General features: G+C 39.9%; 1 protein-coding gene across 1 annotated transcript; it reads right to left on the bottom strand.

The window, feature by feature from the left end:
* Positions 1 to 422: 422 nt before the first annotated feature.
* Positions 423 to 3,138, bottom strand: LOC147888589 (glycerophosphodiester phosphodiesterase GDPD3-like). Its single transcript, XM_087392814.1, has 11 exons — positions 3,088 to 3,138; positions 2,689 to 2,964; positions 2,307 to 2,582; positions 2,052 to 2,230; positions 1,900 to 1,959; positions 1,735 to 1,815; positions 1,418 to 1,618; positions 1,252 to 1,347; positions 1,069 to 1,156; positions 828 to 936; positions 423 to 751 (listed from the first exon to the last, which is right to left on the bottom strand). The coding sequence occupies exons 3-11, from the start codon at positions 2,389 to 2,391 to the stop codon at positions 592 to 594; spliced, it is 1,059 nt and encodes a 352-aa protein (XP_087248940.1). The 5' UTR covers positions 2,392 to 2,582; positions 2,689 to 2,964; positions 3,088 to 3,138; the 3' UTR covers positions 423 to 591.
* Positions 3,139 to 20,075: the final 16,937 nt, after the last annotated feature.

Raw genomic sequence — 20,075 nt, 5'->3', positions numbered from 1 at the left:
AAATTTAGATAGTTGCAAAGTTCACAGGTCCAAGCAGAGATTTGGAGGAATTTATGTATTTGCAGGAATTCATGTAGTTGCAAAGTTCACAAGTCTGAGCAGAGATTTGGGGTTAAAAGTTGGAGCCTCCATCCGAATTGCATCACAAAGGACAATTGCTGCTTTGAACGTTGCAATGGCACACAAGGAGTTCTTCCTATTCTCATTTCTCTATTGTGGCTCTTAGATTGTGCTTGATAAAAATTCAAAGGCAAGAAATTTATGCGGGGAAAGAAGCAATTGAAGGAACCTCAAACCAGGAGTGAAACCACCAACACTTAGAAGTGAATGGGTTGTAAGCTTATGATAATAGGCAGAACTGAATCAAATATGACTTCGAAGAAACATATGCGACAACAGAAAGCAGGAATTTATCTAGTTGCAAATTTTCATGAGTCTGAGACGAGGTTTCGAGTTGAATCAAAGATGACTTCCAAGAAACATACATGACAACCGAAAGCTTGTTTGTTAGGCAGGAATTGATCTAGTTGCAAAGTTCATAAGTCTGAGCAGAGGTATCGAGTTGAACTGGAGCTTCCATCCGAATTCGCATCACAAAAGGGAATTGCTGCTTTGAACGTTGCAATGGCACACTGGGAGGAAGCTAATTGCGTGTTGATTCCTTACCAATTGAACGATTTCACGAACGCGGTCCACGATCACTCCTTCCACTCCAAGTTCGACTTGCTTGTGGACAGCATCGGCTACATTGCTGGCATGCAAATTCAGTGTAAGCACATCTGTAGCCTAGCAGATCATCATCCTCCTGCGAAATGGGACGGACTTACTTCAATTCTCCATACGTGAGCACCGCAAGATTTGATTTCTTGGCCGAGACAATCGACTCCGGGTCCTGCAGCACCGCTTTCGCTTCGGATACAATCCCTTGGAGTCCATCTGCAGCATAAATTAACGTCAATATAATCCTACCGACGCACTCGCTAACAAGGGTGCTGGTGGCGTTGCTTCTTTTGCTGTCACAATGCACTATCTTGAAGATCCACGAAATTCGCCCGTTTTGCTACATACACTCCACACAGACGCTTATTGCAGCCTCGAGAGAATTCCTGCGAGGATCCTCGTACAAATGCTTTCCCCCTTCCGTTAAGAAGAAGACCTGCACGATACAAACGCAAAGTCCATCGCTCAACCAAACTTGCAGCAAATTCCAAGCTGCAAGTTCTCTGCAAAACACCGTGACAACGAACATACTGGATAGACGGACTGCCCCTTGCGCAGCAAACGCACTGCGTCGGGATGAAAGCTCGAGAAAAATATTCTCCTTCCCATCGCATGATTTCTGACCTCCTGTAGATACCAAACACAAGGCGGATCACCACGCGTTCCCCGTATTTTAGCTTCGTTAAGTAAGCTTTACCTCTAAAATCATGTCGATCGTGCTTTGTAATTCTTTTTCAGGAATAGCATCAGTATCCTGCAATTTCACTTCGATATTGAATCCAATCGTTGGCACCACTTGTTGGAAAGCGTCCTTCAAGGTGCACAGAGAGTCATCCAACGTAACAATCCAATCTCGAATCGACCCGTCCGTTGCTCTTCGGGCCATCTTTTTACCACACTGCGTTCGACAAGAAGACCGAACCACGTGAAACAGAGGCGATATCTTAGGCGCATTATGTAGGCATTAATTCGAAAGTATTGAAACCTGCGGCAGAGATGCCAGGACCTTCATACCGTCATTTCATTCTTTTGAGGGCCTATAGACAAGAAATCTTGAAGCGTCAGTTCGCCAATGTGCCAAGAGAACGTTTGGTCCTGCAATAGAAAGGCATTAAGTTATCTAATTTCGTCAACGAAGGGGAAGATAAAGTCTGTTGCAAAAAATTCCGGAGAACAGACCATTTCTTTTACGATGATCAAATCATCGTGAAATATTATGGGATGACCGTCTCGGGTGACCTGCACGCCAAATAGGAGTGCTCAACGGAGGCACAATTAAGCTTCGACAACAATCCATCAGTTTTTATTGCAGAAAACGGTTTGTTCGTCACCTGAACATCAAATTCAACGAAGTCTGCCCCGAAGTCAGCTGCTAAGTTGAAAGAAGCAATCGTATTCTCTTTAACGGATTGGCCGTAGTCAGGTGCTTCAATCTGCAGAATTTTGTTTGTTCCACAGCCTCTATGGCCAATTACAGGCAGCCTTGATTTACGCTCAGCGGTGGTAGAACCTGTCATTTTTGCGTGACATCGTTAGCACCTACAATCCATGGACAGGCAAGAATTCATAAGGGCATAGAATCTTACCACACCAGAAACTCTCCAGCGAGGCTCCACAGTGCTGCGCAAGGCAAAGAAATGAAGGGGCCCTTACATGATCGACCGTGTCCATTTCAACGTTTGTCGAGTCGAAGCGAAGTGACAAGGGTCACAGGGTCAAGGAAGCAGCAGAACTATAGGCTCTGATCGGTCACAAGCAGAAATGGCATAAACAAAAGTCGCCAGAAGTTGCAGAATGGCTTCTCGGACTCAACGGGGCCGAAAATGGAAATGGGGAACACGCGGTAATGCGGAATCACTTTTCTGCATTCAGAAAGCAACGCGGATGTACCCTGAGCACAGGAAAAGCGCAACACGATCCATTGCAAAAGAAAGGAAGAGCGTCCCGGTACAAAAAGACGATGCGCACTTGTCTGCGGAGCGGGGAGGAAGATGCGTCGCTTTGCTTTGCTTATTTGAGGACGGCGAAAATTGCACAAATTGAACCAAGGGACATCTGCAAATCATGGTGAGATGCGGGGGGACGGAAAGGGGAAGCAATCCATGCTGGCCTCCATAGCCAGCAGCTCTCCTCGTGCTACACATGAGAGGCTGCTCTGGTGGATTCGTCTCCTCCATCCATCGTCTTCACCTTGTCGTATGTTTGCCGGCAGCCATAGATCAAATATTTGGACGAATGAATCCCCTGCTTCCAAACCAAAGTTATCTCCGTCGAATCGTCTCGCCGGAAGGCCTGGTGATGAAAACGAGGGAAACCATAGAAAGGCAGAGAGAGATACCTGCGTTAAGCCCTGGATGGATGGCTTACCTAGGATCTCTGGAACACAGGAAGAGAAATCGCCATAGCCGCAAGAAGAATTCTAATTTGTCAAGAGGGAGGGATTCGGTGCTTGAAGCCATAGCCAGAGAGAAGAAATGTGAATGAATTTGAGCTTGGAAGCCATAGCCAGAGCTTGGCTGCAGAAGCCATAGCCAGAGCTCGGCTTCCTGAAAATGAAAACGAAACGACAGCTCAGCCCTAACTCGCCACGTCAGACAAATTTCTAACCAACTCATCGAGAGGAACGAGCTGGTCTGTTTGGTGTGTGAAACCAGCCTGGTATCCCCCTTCCCGGTGCCTGGTGCCTAGGAGCCTGGCAAACACTCACCTATGGGATGCCGCCAGAGGAGTTTCTCAACAATTGGATGTCACCTGCCAACCATCATCCCCTTGGACCAAGTTTTCCTCGATTTTTCGGTCTGGCTCGAAGCTTCCTTTGAATCGAACCTTGCTAATTTAGAAACACGCTCTTGCGCTCAACGGACGAGTCTGAAACTCATCTCAAGCTGGTTCACATTGGGGCAAACAAAATCCCCACGGCACAAGATATGGCTGGCAAAAGGAGGATGTGCATTGCAGTGATCCGGCAAAAGGAAGCCAAGTGAACCAAGAAGGTGCACAATAGGGCTGCGAAAAGTGCTTGGCAATAAATGGCTATACTGTTGTGCCACCTTGTGTGAACATTACACAATGGCAGCCATCATCCTAAAAGGCATTTTTGATCCTGCCTCCATCCTTACACATCGCATGGACAACTCTTTCCCACGGAAAGGCTTCATCTATAGACACTTACACATCTTATGTCTCACTCTTTCCCAAGAGCGGAGAAGTTACTAGGGCCCTATGACCCAAGCATGCATGACTCGCCTCACGCTAACACTCTATTAGCCGTGGCATGAGTGCTCAAGTCAAAAGAGCTCTCTTATCCGTCCTGCCATGCCCATGGGGTTCACAAAACACAACTCTTCTCCATCGATTGGGGACACCCTCATAGTCAATTCCCACTCCAAAATTTGATGTCTCTTGCATGCTCATTTGCAAAACCTCCAAAATTGTAGTACCTCCTACCTCCTCCTCCCTTATCGACTTTGACAGTCACAAAATTGGCCTTTCCACCTTGAGGGAGCAAAAAGGAGTCCTCCTTACACCATCAAAAGTTAGAGTTGCTAGCCAAGTCAAATTTTGCAACCCTCCTACACAAAATCAAAATTTGAGAACTTGGAGTTTGCTCTCAAGCTTGGAGGTCACTCTCATATCGCAATTGTGACCTATAGTTGTAGTACAACTTCACAAGTCCATTTCAAAGTCAACGCCACAAAGTGGACACATTAGGATCCCTCTCCTTCATTGCTTTTTGGCCCACCCCCTCTCTACTTTGTTTTAGGTAAGGAAAAGGGGTCCTCCTTTTGTGAGGGAAAAATGGCTAGCATCTCACCATTTACTCCTCATGAAAGGAGTCCCCCTTTCCTTCCCTAGAGGTCAAGAAAGGGCAAAGGCATATGCTTATGCCTCTCTCAAGCTACCTCAACTCATGTGTGTTGGGTGACCCCATTGCTCACAACAACCTCCCCAACCAAAGAATATCAGTTAAAAGAAAGAAGATGAACATGCCTCTATGGTTCACACCTGCACACCTTGTTGACGTAGACCAGTTAGTACATCATGACTATTTTCTTAATAAACTAAATAGAGAACTTATTCACATGGAAAAAGAGTTACAAGTAAATAGTACCTTTGATAGGTTTCTATGCCTGCCCACATTGCAAACCTTATTCCACCTCCAAATAATGAAGTAAAATCAATGTGGTGGCAAAGTTAGCATTTGTGTATTTTTTCTATGTTTCTCCTTCTTCATGGAAAAGTATACACTAAAGCATGGTAAGCTAAGCATGGGATAAAAGTTGCAAAAGTTAACCAAACCAAGCTAAGAATAAAGAAGTTGATCATAATCTATGAAGTTAGTTTCATGAATTTTGAGACAATCCAATAATTTTGAGACTATCCAAAACGAAAGCTGTGAACAAAAGACACCTTCTAATGTGTTTGTATGGCATTGTTATCGTGTTGCAGGATTACGTAGTTGCAAAATTGCAAATGAATGATGTGAGCATCTTGTTTCTTCGACATTGGTCAACTAGGACATATAGTGCTACTTATGTATCCCATATAGATTCTTTGTTAAATTAGAGGATTTGCAAGAGATTTGACAATTTTGTATGGTTCATCTTTCCCCATCATTGCATAATTCAAATTGTATTGTCATTGTAGCCTTCATGTTTCCTCATCATTAGTTTTCAGCAACATGATTATTAAGTGTTGTTTTTTTGTTAATTGCTACATTTTTAAAGCACATTTTAGTTATTTGTTGCATTTTTGTGAGCTTGCAATTCTATAAAGGAAGGATCTACTCTTATCCATTATCTTCCACAATTTAAGTGTACGATTTGCTTTCTTGTACTAGGCATATGCATGACAATGTAGAACTACATAAGGGCAAAATGGTCAATTCAGATGTATAGTGCTTAGTCAAGTTGGATGTATGCTTAGTGTGAATCCCCTTCGATCCATTTGCTTATTTCCACATTTTGTAGGACAATCTTGTAGAATGCTTTGGAAGTTATTTATCATACATCGTAATATTGACTATAAAAAGATTGTTATAAACATTGTTTTTCTTTACCAAGAACAAAACAATTATGGAGTATAATTTAACTTAAATTCAATTAAAACACATCGATAAGAAACTTTAAAATATTAATCTATAGTAATTTAAAGGATACAATGAAAGCGACTTGTTTTCATTCATCACAATGATGGCATTACAAGATGAACTCTATAAGTTATAATCTATATCGACACAATCTCTCTCATCTTCTATATCCTTTGCTAGTTGGAGTTTGCTTGTGCTTTCTTGAAAGTAGTCCAAGGTATTTCACCTTGCACTCCTTAGTGGGCGCTTTTGCTATCTCCAACTCCACACAATTGAATTTACATGTTCCCACCTTGCTACATCAAATTCCTTATTGCATTGCCATGTGACTCCATCCCCATCCAACTTGTAGGAGCCCAACATGTTCACTTTCTTGTCATTTGTTGATGATGTGTTCAACTCTACCTTTGTGGGTGTAACACCAAACCAAGGGGTATGTAATATCAGATATCCTTACCAAGATAAAATCATTCATTTTCACATCTTTAAGAGGACCAAATCCCTCTCTTGTCTTATCATAGGTCATCAAGTCCTGACAATTCGAGATATTCCTTGACCTCATTTGCATTATTCAAAATTGCTATCATTTCATTGGTCCTTAGCCAAAATGGATGGCAAAGTTCTTCTTGGCTCATAATAGGATTCTTCATGCATCAATTTGTCCCAATTATTAATTACTAGAGAAATCTATGTTTTATGACTTGTCTACTCTTTTCAGCATTGTCCTTTTCAATCCAAGACCTCCAATCGTCCACATGATTCTTCAATCTTGATAGTGTAAATCTTTGTCATTTAAGTACTCATTTATCGGAACAGCTTTCTTTTGGTTGTATTATTGGGAGCATTGACCTACCATCTGCATTGGTTTTCCATATCTCCATACAATTGATTGGCAACCATGGACCCAACTTTGGATGCATTATGAATTGGAACTTTGGAATCCCACCACTGAGGTAGAAATGAAATTGAAATGGCTTGAATGACCCACAGGATGTTGTTTTCCATCACACAAGCACCCTTTTAGATCCCAACAACATATTTATTAGCTTTTATCGTCGTTACATTAAGGATTTTTCTTGAGTAGCAACTCCATTACATGAACTCACCATGAAACAATGGAATGACAGAATTTGGTATTGTGCAAGGATTTGGAAGACCAAGCTACGATGACACTTCCCATCATGTAAATCTAGAATTCTTAGGATATACCATAGGCATCATTCTATCCCAACCCAATGGCCCTCTAGATTACCTAGTATATTATGCAAGTCGCATGATGAGTCCCACTCAAGGATTACGTTCGCGTTTGCGTTAATGGGTTATTAGCATTTGTTAAATGCTCTTTAAAGTAGCATGAAAACGATGTGATCATGTTGTTTATCGAAAAAAATCACCTCTGAGAAATCGAATAAAATTATTGTCGGTAGTACTTATATAATTGGCGGTAGTAATAACATTACCAGCAATAGTAATTATCCAGGTGGTATAAATACTGATGGTAATATACACCACCGGGATAATAAACATTATCGTCGGTAATGTTGTTACTATCGTCGGTAGAATGTTATGTACCGGCGGTGCTATGGGTTGTAGATTCCTAGTTTCCCACACAGTCTGGTACTATATATTAGTGAAAATGGCGATAGAGGCTTGTCATTCAATCCGGTTGTGGTTCATATCCCGATAAACCCTTTGGTAAGTTTGGAAAGAAAGTGAACCACAATTTGGATATGAATAGTTGTAAGGCTAAGTGGGGGAGAGTGAGTCAGCATTCATTATACTTGTGGGTGTGGTTTGCTCCTTTGATTCCTTGCGTCTTGGGAAAATTGTAGACCACAAACACGAGGGCTAGTGGAAGCGAGTATTTTTTATGTGTTCTTGAGGGTGTTCTATACTCCAACTCCTTGTGTTTTGGGGAACTTGTAACTACAATCATGATTGCCAATGAATGTGATTGTTAGTGAGCAGTCTTGACTCTTAAGCTAAGGGCCTTAGGTATGGAGAGAAGGGGGAGAAGAGATGGCAATGATTTGAGAAGAAATAGGACACGTTTTGTAACTAAGAATGCACAATAAAAAATGTATGAAACTAGAAATGCTCGTCCACAATCTTCAAGACGAGTTGTGACTAGGCAAACTATGGATGCATCAAGTCTACCCATGCCAGTATTCAATGCCTGAAAATGTTCCGAGCTTGAACAAGGAGTTGCAGAAGAGGATCTCATTGTTGAAATAGGCACTGCCCCAACGCTTGATCCACCTTGTGAGGTTGTTAACCAAGATACAGGGAGAGGATTTATGCGGGTGTCACAATCCTCTTAAAGAGGTATTCCACGTGCACAGGGGGAAAAACGTAAGTCACATGATCCAAAATGGGACAATGTTCATGACTACATTGAGTGGAAATGCAAGTATTATGGAATACAAAAATCTGGGGGAGCACCTCACATAAGGGGCCACTTTCTTGGTGACTCAAGAAAGAGCATTCAGCATTGTGCGGCCCTAGCAGTTGCTCCAACAGCTCACACCTTGACAGAGAAGTTGCAATCTTCTGGAAAAATATGAAGAAGATCCATTTGGGAAAGTTAAGGTGTAAGTAGAGTAGAGTCTATAAGCATACACAGTGACGGAAGTACAAGTGTTGCACGCTCCCATGCAGAACTCCTTGTGTGGACACTAGCATGGCTCGTGAAGCTAGATCAACAACAACTGCAACTCCTAACTTCAGGGAACCCATGATAGTTGAGAGCATCTAAATTCAAGCTTTGGAGAATGCACAATATGTACTTGGTAGATCAATCTTGCAGTCAGGATATCCACTAAGTATGGTCGATAATGATGATATGAGAGCTGCATGGAATTGCATTGCTAACTGTGGACCGGGCTTCAAGTCGCCTTCTTACCACACATTGCGTACCGCATTCTTAGATAAGGCATATGCAGAAGAGAAAGAGCATATAAATCGTAGCATTTTCAAGCAACTGCATAACACCAGATGCACAATTGTCTCAGACGGGTGGAGAAGCACAAAATGCCATGCTTTATTGAATGTGATGGTTATATTGCATGGGGAGGCCTTCCACATGTCAATTGATGCCTCACATGTAAAGAAGTCGGGGACATATAGGGCTAGTGTATTATCAAAGGTTATAAGAGAGTTAGGCCCTGAAAAGGTTGTTCAGGTTGTCATGGATAATGCCAACAATTGTAAAAAGGTGGGTAGAAAGTATACCAATCTATATGCATCTACGTGTTGTATGCATACTTTAAATCTTACATTGAAAGATTGGTATAAACAAGTGCCATGGTTCAAAGAGATTGTTTGTGAGGCTCAAGACATCGTGAAGTTAATATGATCGAAGTAACATCTCGAAGCAATCTTTATGTCTCGTGATGATTCTACCATGTTGCAATTGCTAGCAACCACAATATTTGCTGCGTACTTCTACACTTTGCAATCCCTAATGAAGAATAGGAGTTTTCTTATAGAGAAATTTCATTGTGATGCATTTGAACAATGGATGTCAGAGTTGACTGATAGGGCAATAAAGGAGAAAATGCATGACTTGAAAGAAACATTGGGATCCCTTGCATTATGAAAAGGGTTTGAGGATGTTGCTAATGTTATGAAACCTATTTTGTATGCACTTAGGGATTTGGACTCAAAGGCTCCAACAATCAGAAAAGCATGGATGCACTTTTGGAATATTGAGCAAGCTCTTATTGCGAGGAATCCCCCTGCTTGCCTAGGCCAAGAGAATGAGAGAAGACCATTTAATGCTACAAAATGCAAGGAATTGTGGCAATTGTTTAGGCCGTGATGGGAGCAAGCTCACAATCCATTGCATAGTGTTGGGTACTTTTAGACCCCAAGTGGTGGAATATGAAGCCCGAAGAGATCCCAATTGTTATACATGACTTTCATAAGGTGCTGCGATAGTATTATCCTCAAAACTATGAGTTTGCAAAGTGTTGTAATAAGTTAGCCAAGTATCGATGCAAGGAGGGGTTGTTTGCATCGAGCGATGTTCAAGCATTGGCAGAAACTACATCTACTTGGAAATGGTGGATGATGAATGGTGGCACGTGTGAACTTCTACGCCCGATTGCAATGCGGGTTCTTTCTCAAACATGCTCAAACTCGGGCTCAAAAAGAAACTATAGTTATTACAAGTATATTCATAGTACTTGACGAAATAGACTTCTAGAGGATCGGGGTTGAGAAGTTAGTGTACATCTATGCCAATCATAAAATCCTGGAAACATTAGGAGATGTGGGGTCTCAGGAGAAAGTTCCAAAATGGACCTATGATATCCCGCATGATGCTATCCAACCTGAAGCAGTCCCATCGTTGTAGATTCCAAAACCCCAAGAAGAGGATGAAGCTGGGACTCATGGTGCAACATCCGAGAAGGATAGCGATGAGGAGGATGAATCTGATGAAGAGTGGCAATGATGGCAATAGGGCTTTGAATGTCTCATTGTATTCTAAATCTGTTCTTGTTTTTGGATTGCACGTTGCGGTTTACGGTGAGATAAGAATTTTGCATTGTATAGTATTGTCTTGTTGCATGCTGTCGATGGGTGGCAATATGATATTGTCTCGTTGTGCATTGTAAATATCTTGTGTTTAGGGTTTGGGCTTTGAAGAGTTGATTCTTACGTGTTCCATCACATATGCCTCTAGGTGGTAATGCCAATTGTTGTGCTCTTGACCAAGTTCATTTGCTCAAGAGCACGCAAATTGGCATACCACTCTATCTCATATGCAATAGAAGCCTATGCGATGACATGTGGAAGAAGCATATGCAAATTGATATTTCTTGTCTTTGGTAAAATTCTTTTTTAATGGCTTTAGATAGATAGATAGATAGATATATATTAATGTCTCTAAAAGGCCAAATGGCCTATGAGACTAAAACAGGAGAGAGAGAGAGAGCCTGTGATGAAAGTGCATATAATTATATTTCAATGGCAAATAGAAAATGCTTTAAATGTCTACCTTATATAGTTTTTCATGATCGAATCAATAGTATTTCTCTTGTACACATGCACATAGTGTGTTCCAACACTAGGTCAACATTAAGAATCATCAACTATTTGTCATTCTCTCAACATCTACCTTCTACACTTAGATATTTTAGCTAAATCCTACACTCACAAGAATTTTAACAAAATGCAAGTTATCTCTTTTCTTTTATATTTTAGAATGGATCATACGTACAATTTCATATTTCATTTGGGAGTTATTTAAAATGGAAGGATATATTTGAAACATTCAAATCTACTTATTGTTTTAGGATTGCTAGTTTGCAAATTCAGATGGAATGCATGTGTGAGTTCAATAAACTATGATTGCAACCTACTTTATTCCATAAATTTCAATTACTTATTACTTTACTCATTCATAATTGCAACCATATAAACTTGAAAGAACATATAACTTAAAACAAAGTCATATATTTCCATCATAGAAAATGTATACATATATTTGCATTATAAAGAGAATGTATAAGTTCATTCAATGTCATGGTCCTGGATACAAATGTCCTAATCCCAACACCATGTACAATGCCATTGATAGTTGGGCTTTACAAAGTGGACAAATTGATCTAGTTGGCAAGTAATCTACTAGACAATAAAGATGAAATTTGTGGTGACAAGGCAGAGAATAATTGCCAATGGAGTTATCAAACAAAAACTAGCATATTGGGCACAAACAATTGTCTAGGCTATTGGAGGGAAGGGGTTGCACGGCACATGGTTGAGAAGATGGATGCCAAAAAACAGCTAACTGCACCTCCACGCTCGCACCTTTGATCAGTGTTGCACGTGCATCATGGGCCTCTTGTCGCAACCATGTGTTGAGGTCCTCCAAGCTCTTCAATTGGGCACGTAGAGCCATAATATCGTTCTGCAGCTCTGGCTCAATTTGCAGTCTTTTAGTTTCGAGACGTTGGACTTGCTCAAACTAGGCTACATTCTCTTCACGAAGTTGTGCCACTTGTTGCTCCAGTGGTCCATGTGCACCCTCCAATGCCCTGGACAATTGTGACTGGGTGATTGTATGACGACGGATACACTTGTCCTTATAAGAGGAGAAGTCCATCTGTATACCCTAAATGAAGTGCGCGTATAAGAATTTGGCAAAGTACATTGCCACTTCATTATGGTGTGGTGACTTTCCATATACCTCAATATATATTTGCTTGGCATTTTGATGAATCGTTAGTCTCGACAATTGGCTACCTTCCATCTCTTGTGCTGCCAAAGCTTGGATTGGGGTGCTTCCATCTCCCTCTATTGTTCTTCTTTGTCTCATTGCCTGGCTGCTTGAGGCTGCCTCTTCATCGGCCTCTAAGGGCCAAATTGCCAAAAGCTCTTGTTTGGAGACCAACTTGTTCACTTTTTTCCATTGCATGCCTGCAAAAACAACACCCACGGTATTGATTTGCTAGTTCGTCATGGATACTTATTGACAATATATTCAAACAAAAATTGAATTATTAAACATGCATATCTCTAGGTTGAGCATACACGGATGTACATGCAATAGTGTCTGGCACATGCTCGGGCACTGCGCGCTGGCAACATTGCGTAGCCACTTGAACTGTAAGCATTGATGCTCAGCACGTTGAGCCTCCTCTTCAACCTCCTCTTTCATCAATGGACGCTTGCCTGCTCTTCTAGAGCCTTCCTCCTCCCTGTGTGAAGGAGGAGTATTCTCTCCTTGTTGTGATATTTTTAGATAGTGTAGTACAAATTAATGCTCGGAGTGCAACAGTATGCAAAGTTTGCATGCATCAAATTCAACATTTTTTAGTTCAAGATGTGTGAGGTAGGACACAAGATGCAAAGGTTACATGCAATATGCTCGATGAAAGATGAAGATGTTACATATGCTATGCAAAATGTTACATATCACTGGTCTTTGCAAGTGGCTTTCTCTGATTGGCAATGCGATGCATCATTTGTTTATGCACATGATGCTTAATGGCATTAGTGACATGAGAGAGAGACATTTTTTATCATTCTCAAGATAACCCCAGGTATCTTCAAAAAATTGAATCATCTCAACAAAGTTCCATCCCAATGCATAGGTATCTACATAGCATGTATAGCTGCCTTTTAAGGCTACTTCTTGTAGCTCGGGTGTAGGCCACTTTTTCCTCTTTCGCTCTTCCTCTTTCCTACTAACTCTCTCAGCAAAGTCGACATCTATCTCCAAGACTACTTCTTCATATGCTTGAATGCCTTTTGACTCATATGCCATGTGATATGTGAACCCTGCAGCTCCTACCAACCGCACTTTAAATACAATAACGTAGGATCAATTTTCTCGCCAACTTGGATCTCCCTCTCTGTGACATAAGCCAAGATTGCACACTGTCTATGTTACTAGACACATGTTATGCCCTTTTAACCTAATCACCTCTCAATGGTTGAGAGGGTATAGAGGTTGGTTGCTCTTCACCTGCAGCCAGGGACGTAGCTCGCCCATTTAAGCTACTGCAACCTTCTTTTCCCAGCTCTTAGCCACTATGACATGGCGATCTGACGCAATGGCCTTGCTCTTATGCTTGGCCCATACACCCATCCATTGTGTTGATTTGAAGACATCAAACTCTTATGCAAGAGTAGGGTCTACATTGCATGCTTCATTGAAGCGGGTCTCTACATTCCCAATAAAGCTATCAACCTAAAGCATGGCATCTGTCTCCCATTACACATGGCTCGCAAGGTCATCATGACCTTTAGACTGCAAACTGGTCTTAGGATCATCAAGAATCCTCCTCTTCATAGTGCTAACTCCCTCTAAACTAAACAGGGTTGATTCCATCTCTCTCCTCCATGTTGCACACCCTAACAAAAAAGGCATCTCGAATGCTTCTCATCACTCTCTTGTGCTCGCCCTTAATTAGCTCTTCCCCTACTTATCGCTTAGTGCCATGGTTGAGGCCATGCTTGTGTGATTAGATCTTGCTGTGTGTGTGAGGAAAGCTTTGTTGCTTGACACTAGCAAATAGATGTAATTGCCGCACAATAGTGAGTAGGCAGGCATCTGACAATAACTCCCACCCTATGCATTCTTAAATTTTTTTAATTACATGAAATGCAAATGAGTTATCATGCATTAATGTAAAAGTTTTAAGATTAATAACTTTCAATGCAAGAGTAGGGTCTACATTGCATGCTTCATTGAAGCGGGTCTCTACATTCCCAATAAAGCTATCAACCTAAAGCATGGCATCTGTCTCCCATTACACCTGGCTCGCAAGGTCATCATGACCTTTAGACTGCAAACTGGTCTTAGGATCATCAAGAATCCTCCTCTTCATAGTGCTAACTCCCTCTAAACTAAACAGGGTTGATTCCATCTCTCTCCTCCATGTTGCACACCCTAACAAAAAAGGCATCTCGAATGCTTCTCATCACTCTCTTGTGCTCACCCTTAATTAGCTCTTCCCCTACTTTTCGATTAGTGCCATGGTTGAGGCCATGCTTGCGTGAGTAGATGTTGCTGTGTGTGTGAGGAAAGCTTTGTTGCTTGACACTAGCAAATAGATGTAATTGCCGCACAATACTGAGTAGGCAGGCATCTGACAATAACTCCCACCCTATGCATTCTTAAATTTTTTAATTACATGAAATGCAAATGAGTTATCATGCATTAATGTAAAAGTTTTAAGATTAATAACTTTCAATGCAACAAATGATAATTCCAATGCACGCATGCAAAAAATGATTCTTTCAATGCATGCATGCAACAAATGCAAGGTAATTTCTTAAAACATTTGACAACCCCCCCCCTTTATGTGGAGGGCCAAGGAAACCTAGTTCTAGGTGGTGGTTCCAACTAGCCCCTCATCCTATTCAGGATGTGGGACAAGGAACCACTTCCTCGACCAGGCCCCTTGGCCATGACTTGGAGAGAGGAGGATTTTTACCTCTTCTCAATCCACCGTTAGTGAAAATGAAACCAACGGTTGGCATATATCTTTGAGTGGTAGTACTACCATCGATAATTATTGTATCACCATCGGTAGTAGTAGTACTTTTGGTGGTAAGTAACATACTACCACTGATAGTGCTACTATTCCTGGCTAGAATACTTTTACTACTGGCAGTATTAAAATTACCAACAGTATGGTTAGTACTACCACTGGTAGTATTGTGTTAAACTACTAGTGGTAGTATTGGAGCTATTGCCGATATCAAGATACTGTCGGTAATGTTTAGACTACAACCGATATGTATCTGGTTTCTAGGTCAGGGCCACCTGACAACATAAAAAGTGATTGTATATGTGAATGTGTGAAATACATCATCACGACACTTAATCACAAGAAAATTTATGTGATTACGTGAATATGCAATCCTTGGGACTCCCAGCTACCATTGAGTGCAATTACAATGCCATAGAGCAAGAAGCACTCCATATGGTATAAAGTGCAAAATTTTTGCCACTATTTACTAGGTAACCCATTTATAATTTATGTTGAATACCAAGCATTGTTGTATCTAATTAAAAAAATAGTCATCCAAGCAAATAATAGAAACCCATTGAAATTTAAAACAATTTTTTTCCATGAATATTTGGTGTACTTAATTTTTGTGGACCATGTCCTTCTATAGACTATGCTGTCTTGTAATGCCTATGACAATGTCCATTCAAAACCTCGAAAAATAAGTGATTGAAAATGGGAAGGACATTTGGGGGGGGGAGACTACTTTGCCCACTCGATTGAAATTTCACCACTGAACAATAATGATCCTTGTGGTACAATGACTCTATAAATCCTTTTAAATGTGGCATGCTCCACTATAGGAGTGTTTGTGGAATTGGTGGGGTTTGAACTTTCTTCTTCACTTTTCTTTTCAAATACATTGATAGGCCAAGAACATTGAAAACATTAATCACTACATATTAACCTAATCTTGATATTGTCCTCATTTGATACAAAATATACTAGTTAGAGGGCTTATTATGACTTTTGAGTGGTTTTGTAGATGCATTTGCAACATGATTTTTTGTTACAAACCTATAGTATGCTAATACTAAGTAGCACTCTCTCTTTGATGGAATGATCTAAAACATCACTATGAACTTCTATCTTAGAATGATATGTTGAATTCTTTTTTGGTGCATTCTAACAAGCTAGTGACAACATATATATGGCCTTATTATCGTTAGATTTAGGAAGGAGCCAATGGGTAGTCTATAGACTTTCTCATTCATGGTGGATCTCCTTTATCTTTTTTTAGTTTTAAATTTTATTCCATTTAAATGGCTACAATCTTGCAATCCTGCATATGAAACTTTTTTTATACATTTCAACATAGATGTGTTTCACTCATGAATGTGCTATGATCTACACCCGGGGCGCCAACTCCCTTTAGTAAGAAAACCTATCAAAATCTTGAGTATGAGATGAATTTAACAATATGCCATGAATAAAAATTATTCAAATTAACATGGTTGTGTTCTACACTAAAAGAGCTTCAAATATGTCTTTACACCTTGAAATTTGGGTAAGTTACATCAATTTAAAAAGAGATAGGTTTTCATATTTAGTGTATTTTTTGTTTTACCCCCCACCTCTCATCCAAAAGACCCCCCCCTTGGGCCTCACATATTATGAAAAATATGTACAAATCTTAAAATCTTGCATATTTTTCAAGGTATATACTTTATATTTTATGGGAGGGGGGACATGAAACTTTCATATTTATCCCTTGCATATTTGAAATTTTTAAAGGAAATCCATGCATATTATATATGGACCTTGTCCCCCCCCCCATACCCTAGATTTTGGATGAGGGTAGTAACATATTACATATTGAGTTGGCACCCCAGGGAGACATCTCTCCAAAATTCAAGATTGAGACAATAATGCATGATTCCCAAGATCCTTCATGTCAAATTTTGCAATTAATCCTTTCATCTTTTAGGATGGAAGAGAACTAGTGCTCCTAGTCATTTGTTCTTTAGAAATGAGTAGCTAACTTAAATGTGAAGAAGAGTGAAGGAGCATAGTTTTGGGACGTTCTAACCCTAAAACCCCAATTTTAGAAGCCCTGGAATCTAAAAGTTTTATTTTCATTACAAAAAATTTGGAATCAAAAAGGGCCCTGTAAGGGAGGCCTTGGGCTGGTGACATGGAAGAATAAGGTGAATAAAACCCAATAGAATATTGGTTGGTGGAGGGCAATAGAATATTGGAAGTGGCCTGACTTCTCTATTTCTTTACTCAATGGCCCAAACAATGAGGTGGAGAACCCACTTGCTGCCTCAACTCTCCCATCACGTCTTTTAACTATAACCAAACTGAGAAACCTAGTTTCTCAACCATACCTGAACCATTTGACCTGAAACCAAATCCTCCCATCCAATTACCACACTCCTTTCATTCTCTCTCATTCCTCTTGCTTCCCCCTCATTTCTGAGCACCATTTCGATTTTTTCTTTACTCCAGCCCTCTTTTCAAATTTCCTGCTGGCTCTTGAGTGGGAAGCTTCTTTCTCTATTCTCCCTCTCATGGGATGGACTCTCATGCCAAAATCTCGTCACTTCTCTTCTCTATCTATATTTTCCTCCCTTTTCACTCTCATTCTTTAAAACGTTCAAGATTTTTGAATGAGTTTCAACCTACCTTCTTCTGTCTCTATTTTGGGTGCTTCTCCTTCAAATCTCGCCACTTCCTCTCTCATCTGAGATTCTCCCACGATCTGAAATCATTTCATTCAGGAAGACAAGGCAATCAATGTTCTGAGCGAGCCATAAATGATGCAAGGTGTTTGGAGCTTAGAAGGAGCTACTGGATGAGATTCTTTGAGAAAGGATCAAAGAAGATTTACTTTCAAGCATTGCAGTTTTGCTAATGCATGAGAATCAATCTTTCTTTTGCCCATCTCTCAATACTAGTTACTTTCCCTGCAGCAATCTTGCATGATTTCGAACCATTTGTGAAGGTTTTGGGTCCATCTAGACACCTTGTATGAAGGTTCAAGTAAGATAATCTTTGGAACAATGCAACATAGTGATTATGACGAGATTTGTCTGTTAATGATATAACTTTGAAGAGATAGTTAGTTCATAGTTCGTTTTGTGTAGTTATGTTGTTTTGTTTTATTTCATGATTTGAAAACGTTGAAAATTTTGTTTGTTTTGAAAGAAATTCCATGAGAAATGAGTCTTTTTCACTCTTACTACTATCAATGGTTTTCTACAGAATATTGCTTGAAATAGTTTTCGAGATGTTTGGGAGCATATAATTTGTTTTGAAGCAAGAACCATCAACTTCATCAATCCTGGAACAAATTTTGAACCATTGGGAGGGACAAGTTCAATCACATTTTTCTTTCAAAGAATCTTGCTCCAAGAATCGGGTACTATTCATTCATGTAGTTTTAGAATGTTTTTAGTTTTCAACTCAAATCAGGGTCTATCAGAGCAACTTGCATGGAGATTCAAGTGAAAAAACCTTTAGAACAATGCAAGACAATGAAAATAATGAGATTTTACGATGCAACTTTGAAGAAGCAGTTAATTTGTCATTTGTTATAGTAATTTTGTTGTTTTCTTTTTATACATGATTTAAAGAGGAAGAAATATTTTTTTGTTTTAAAAGATACAGTCTTACTATTGAGTTTTTTTACAGAAGATGGTTAGAAATAGATTTGGAGTTGTTTGGAAGCATATAATTAGTATTGGAAAAAAATCTATCAATTTTAGCATCGTGGATTACAAGAGGGACCATTGAGGAGGACAAGTTTGATCATGTTTTTTCTTCAAAGATCCCTGTGAGGTATTGTTCATTCACATAGTTTAGATTTCAATCGTTAGATTTTGCATGCAATTGGGGTTTTCATTTTTGCTTGGTTTCATACTTTTCTTAAACATGTCATGTTTGTATATTATTCATTGATGTCAATGTTATATTATATTAGGTGGAAAGTGCATGAAATCATGCATGCCACTCGGAATTAAAAAAGGTGGATATCTATTTTCCAATAGATGTAGAGAATACACTAATTTTAAAGAGGAATGAATCCTCCTTAGCAAGTGAAAGTGATTTAGTAGCTCTTCCAAATCAAGGAAAAGCACATATGGATTTGTGATTAAAAGGGAAAATATATCCAGTAGATCCACAAACTTGTCAAACTCCTCAATTCCATGGATTGACCAACTTAATAAAGTTCCTATGTAAGGGTGAGAATGGTTTGTTAGGATACTGTCGAAGGTTGATTGGTCATGGAGCAAGTAGCCTTCATAGCCAATATCAATCTTTGCTTAATGAAAGAGACAAAAGGATCGCAATGTTGGAGGCTTGGAATCAACATTTGGTATCATCTATGCAAGCTACAAGTGTTCAAATGTCTACATATGATGGAATAGAGACGAAAAATCAAGAATTACAGGTAAAGGTTCAAACATTAGATGCTCAATTGGGAGAGAGCACTATAAATGCAATTCACTTACAGATGCAAAACACAACTCTGAAGGATGAGATCAAGAAGTTAGAGAAAACATTATCATTCATGAAGGATACTCCAATGGGTCCAAGACCACTTAAGAGGAGATTGCATCCAATGGATGACATATCCAAGAAAAGTGGTCACTAGAAGCATAAAGTGAGAGCTTGTAGGAGTGTTTTGGAACTCATGGCTATCCATGATGAACACTATGGTACTATGGGTGAAGTGTTTACAAAAAAAATGTTAGAGTCTATTATACAACATCCAAAATTCAAAAGTCTAAAATCAGAGATAACATCTGAGTCAATGAACAAAGTTGTGGAGCATTTCAATGCAACTAGTGCACAGGGAGTTTGTGATATTGCAGGGATAAGTAGAAGGGCATATCGGCTCATATTTAAGAGCTTAAAAACAACATGTCTTTCTGTGGGAGCAAAAGTTAAAGCCCCGCTTCCTAAACCGACTAATGTTGATAAGGCCAAGCATGCACTCAATTTGGGCGTACTTGATTTAGTCAGTGAGCCCCAACATGTATGTGGTACATTAAATTTGAAAACAAAGGCTGGAGAGACTAAAGAATTGGAATTGACAGTCAATAATAACTTTGTGATGGATGTTCGAAGAGTTCTGCAAGCCATGGTGAAGTTTTATGATATGCCTATGGAAGAATGCAATGGTACTCTGAAGATTATACTAAAGCTTGATGAAAGTGAGGTGGTCGAAGGTCAAAAATTGGAAAGAGTTAGTTTGACAATGATGAATAGAATATTGGACCTTGAAGTTGAGC

The sequence above is a fragment of the Dipteris shenzhenensis genome, chromosome 21, assembly GCF_047967505.1.
Source record: "Dipteris shenzhenensis isolate YYH24624 ecotype China chromosome 21, Dip_SZ_1.0, whole genome shotgun sequence".
NCBI lineage: Eukaryota > Viridiplantae > Streptophyta > Polypodiopsida > Gleicheniales > Dipteridaceae > Dipteris > Dipteris shenzhenensis.
The sequence above is the reverse complement of the archived record's forward strand: the minus strand, read 5'-3'. Positions and strand labels throughout refer to the sequence as shown.

Excerpts from the sequence above, each read along its gene's own strand:
- LOC147888589 (XM_087392814.1), bottom strand. The coding sequence starts at position 2,391 with ATGGACACGGTCGATCATGTAAGGGCCCCTTCATTTCTTTGCCTTGCG. Across the intron at positions 1,348-1,417 it reads CGATCGACATGATTTTAGAG|GAGGTCAGAAATCATGCGAT; the intron begins GTAAAGCTTACT and ends TGGTATCTACAG. Across the intron at positions 937-1,068 it reads AATAAGCGTCTGTGTGGAGT|ATGGACTCCAAGGGATTGTA; the intron begins GTATGTAGCAAA and ends TTTATGCTGCAG.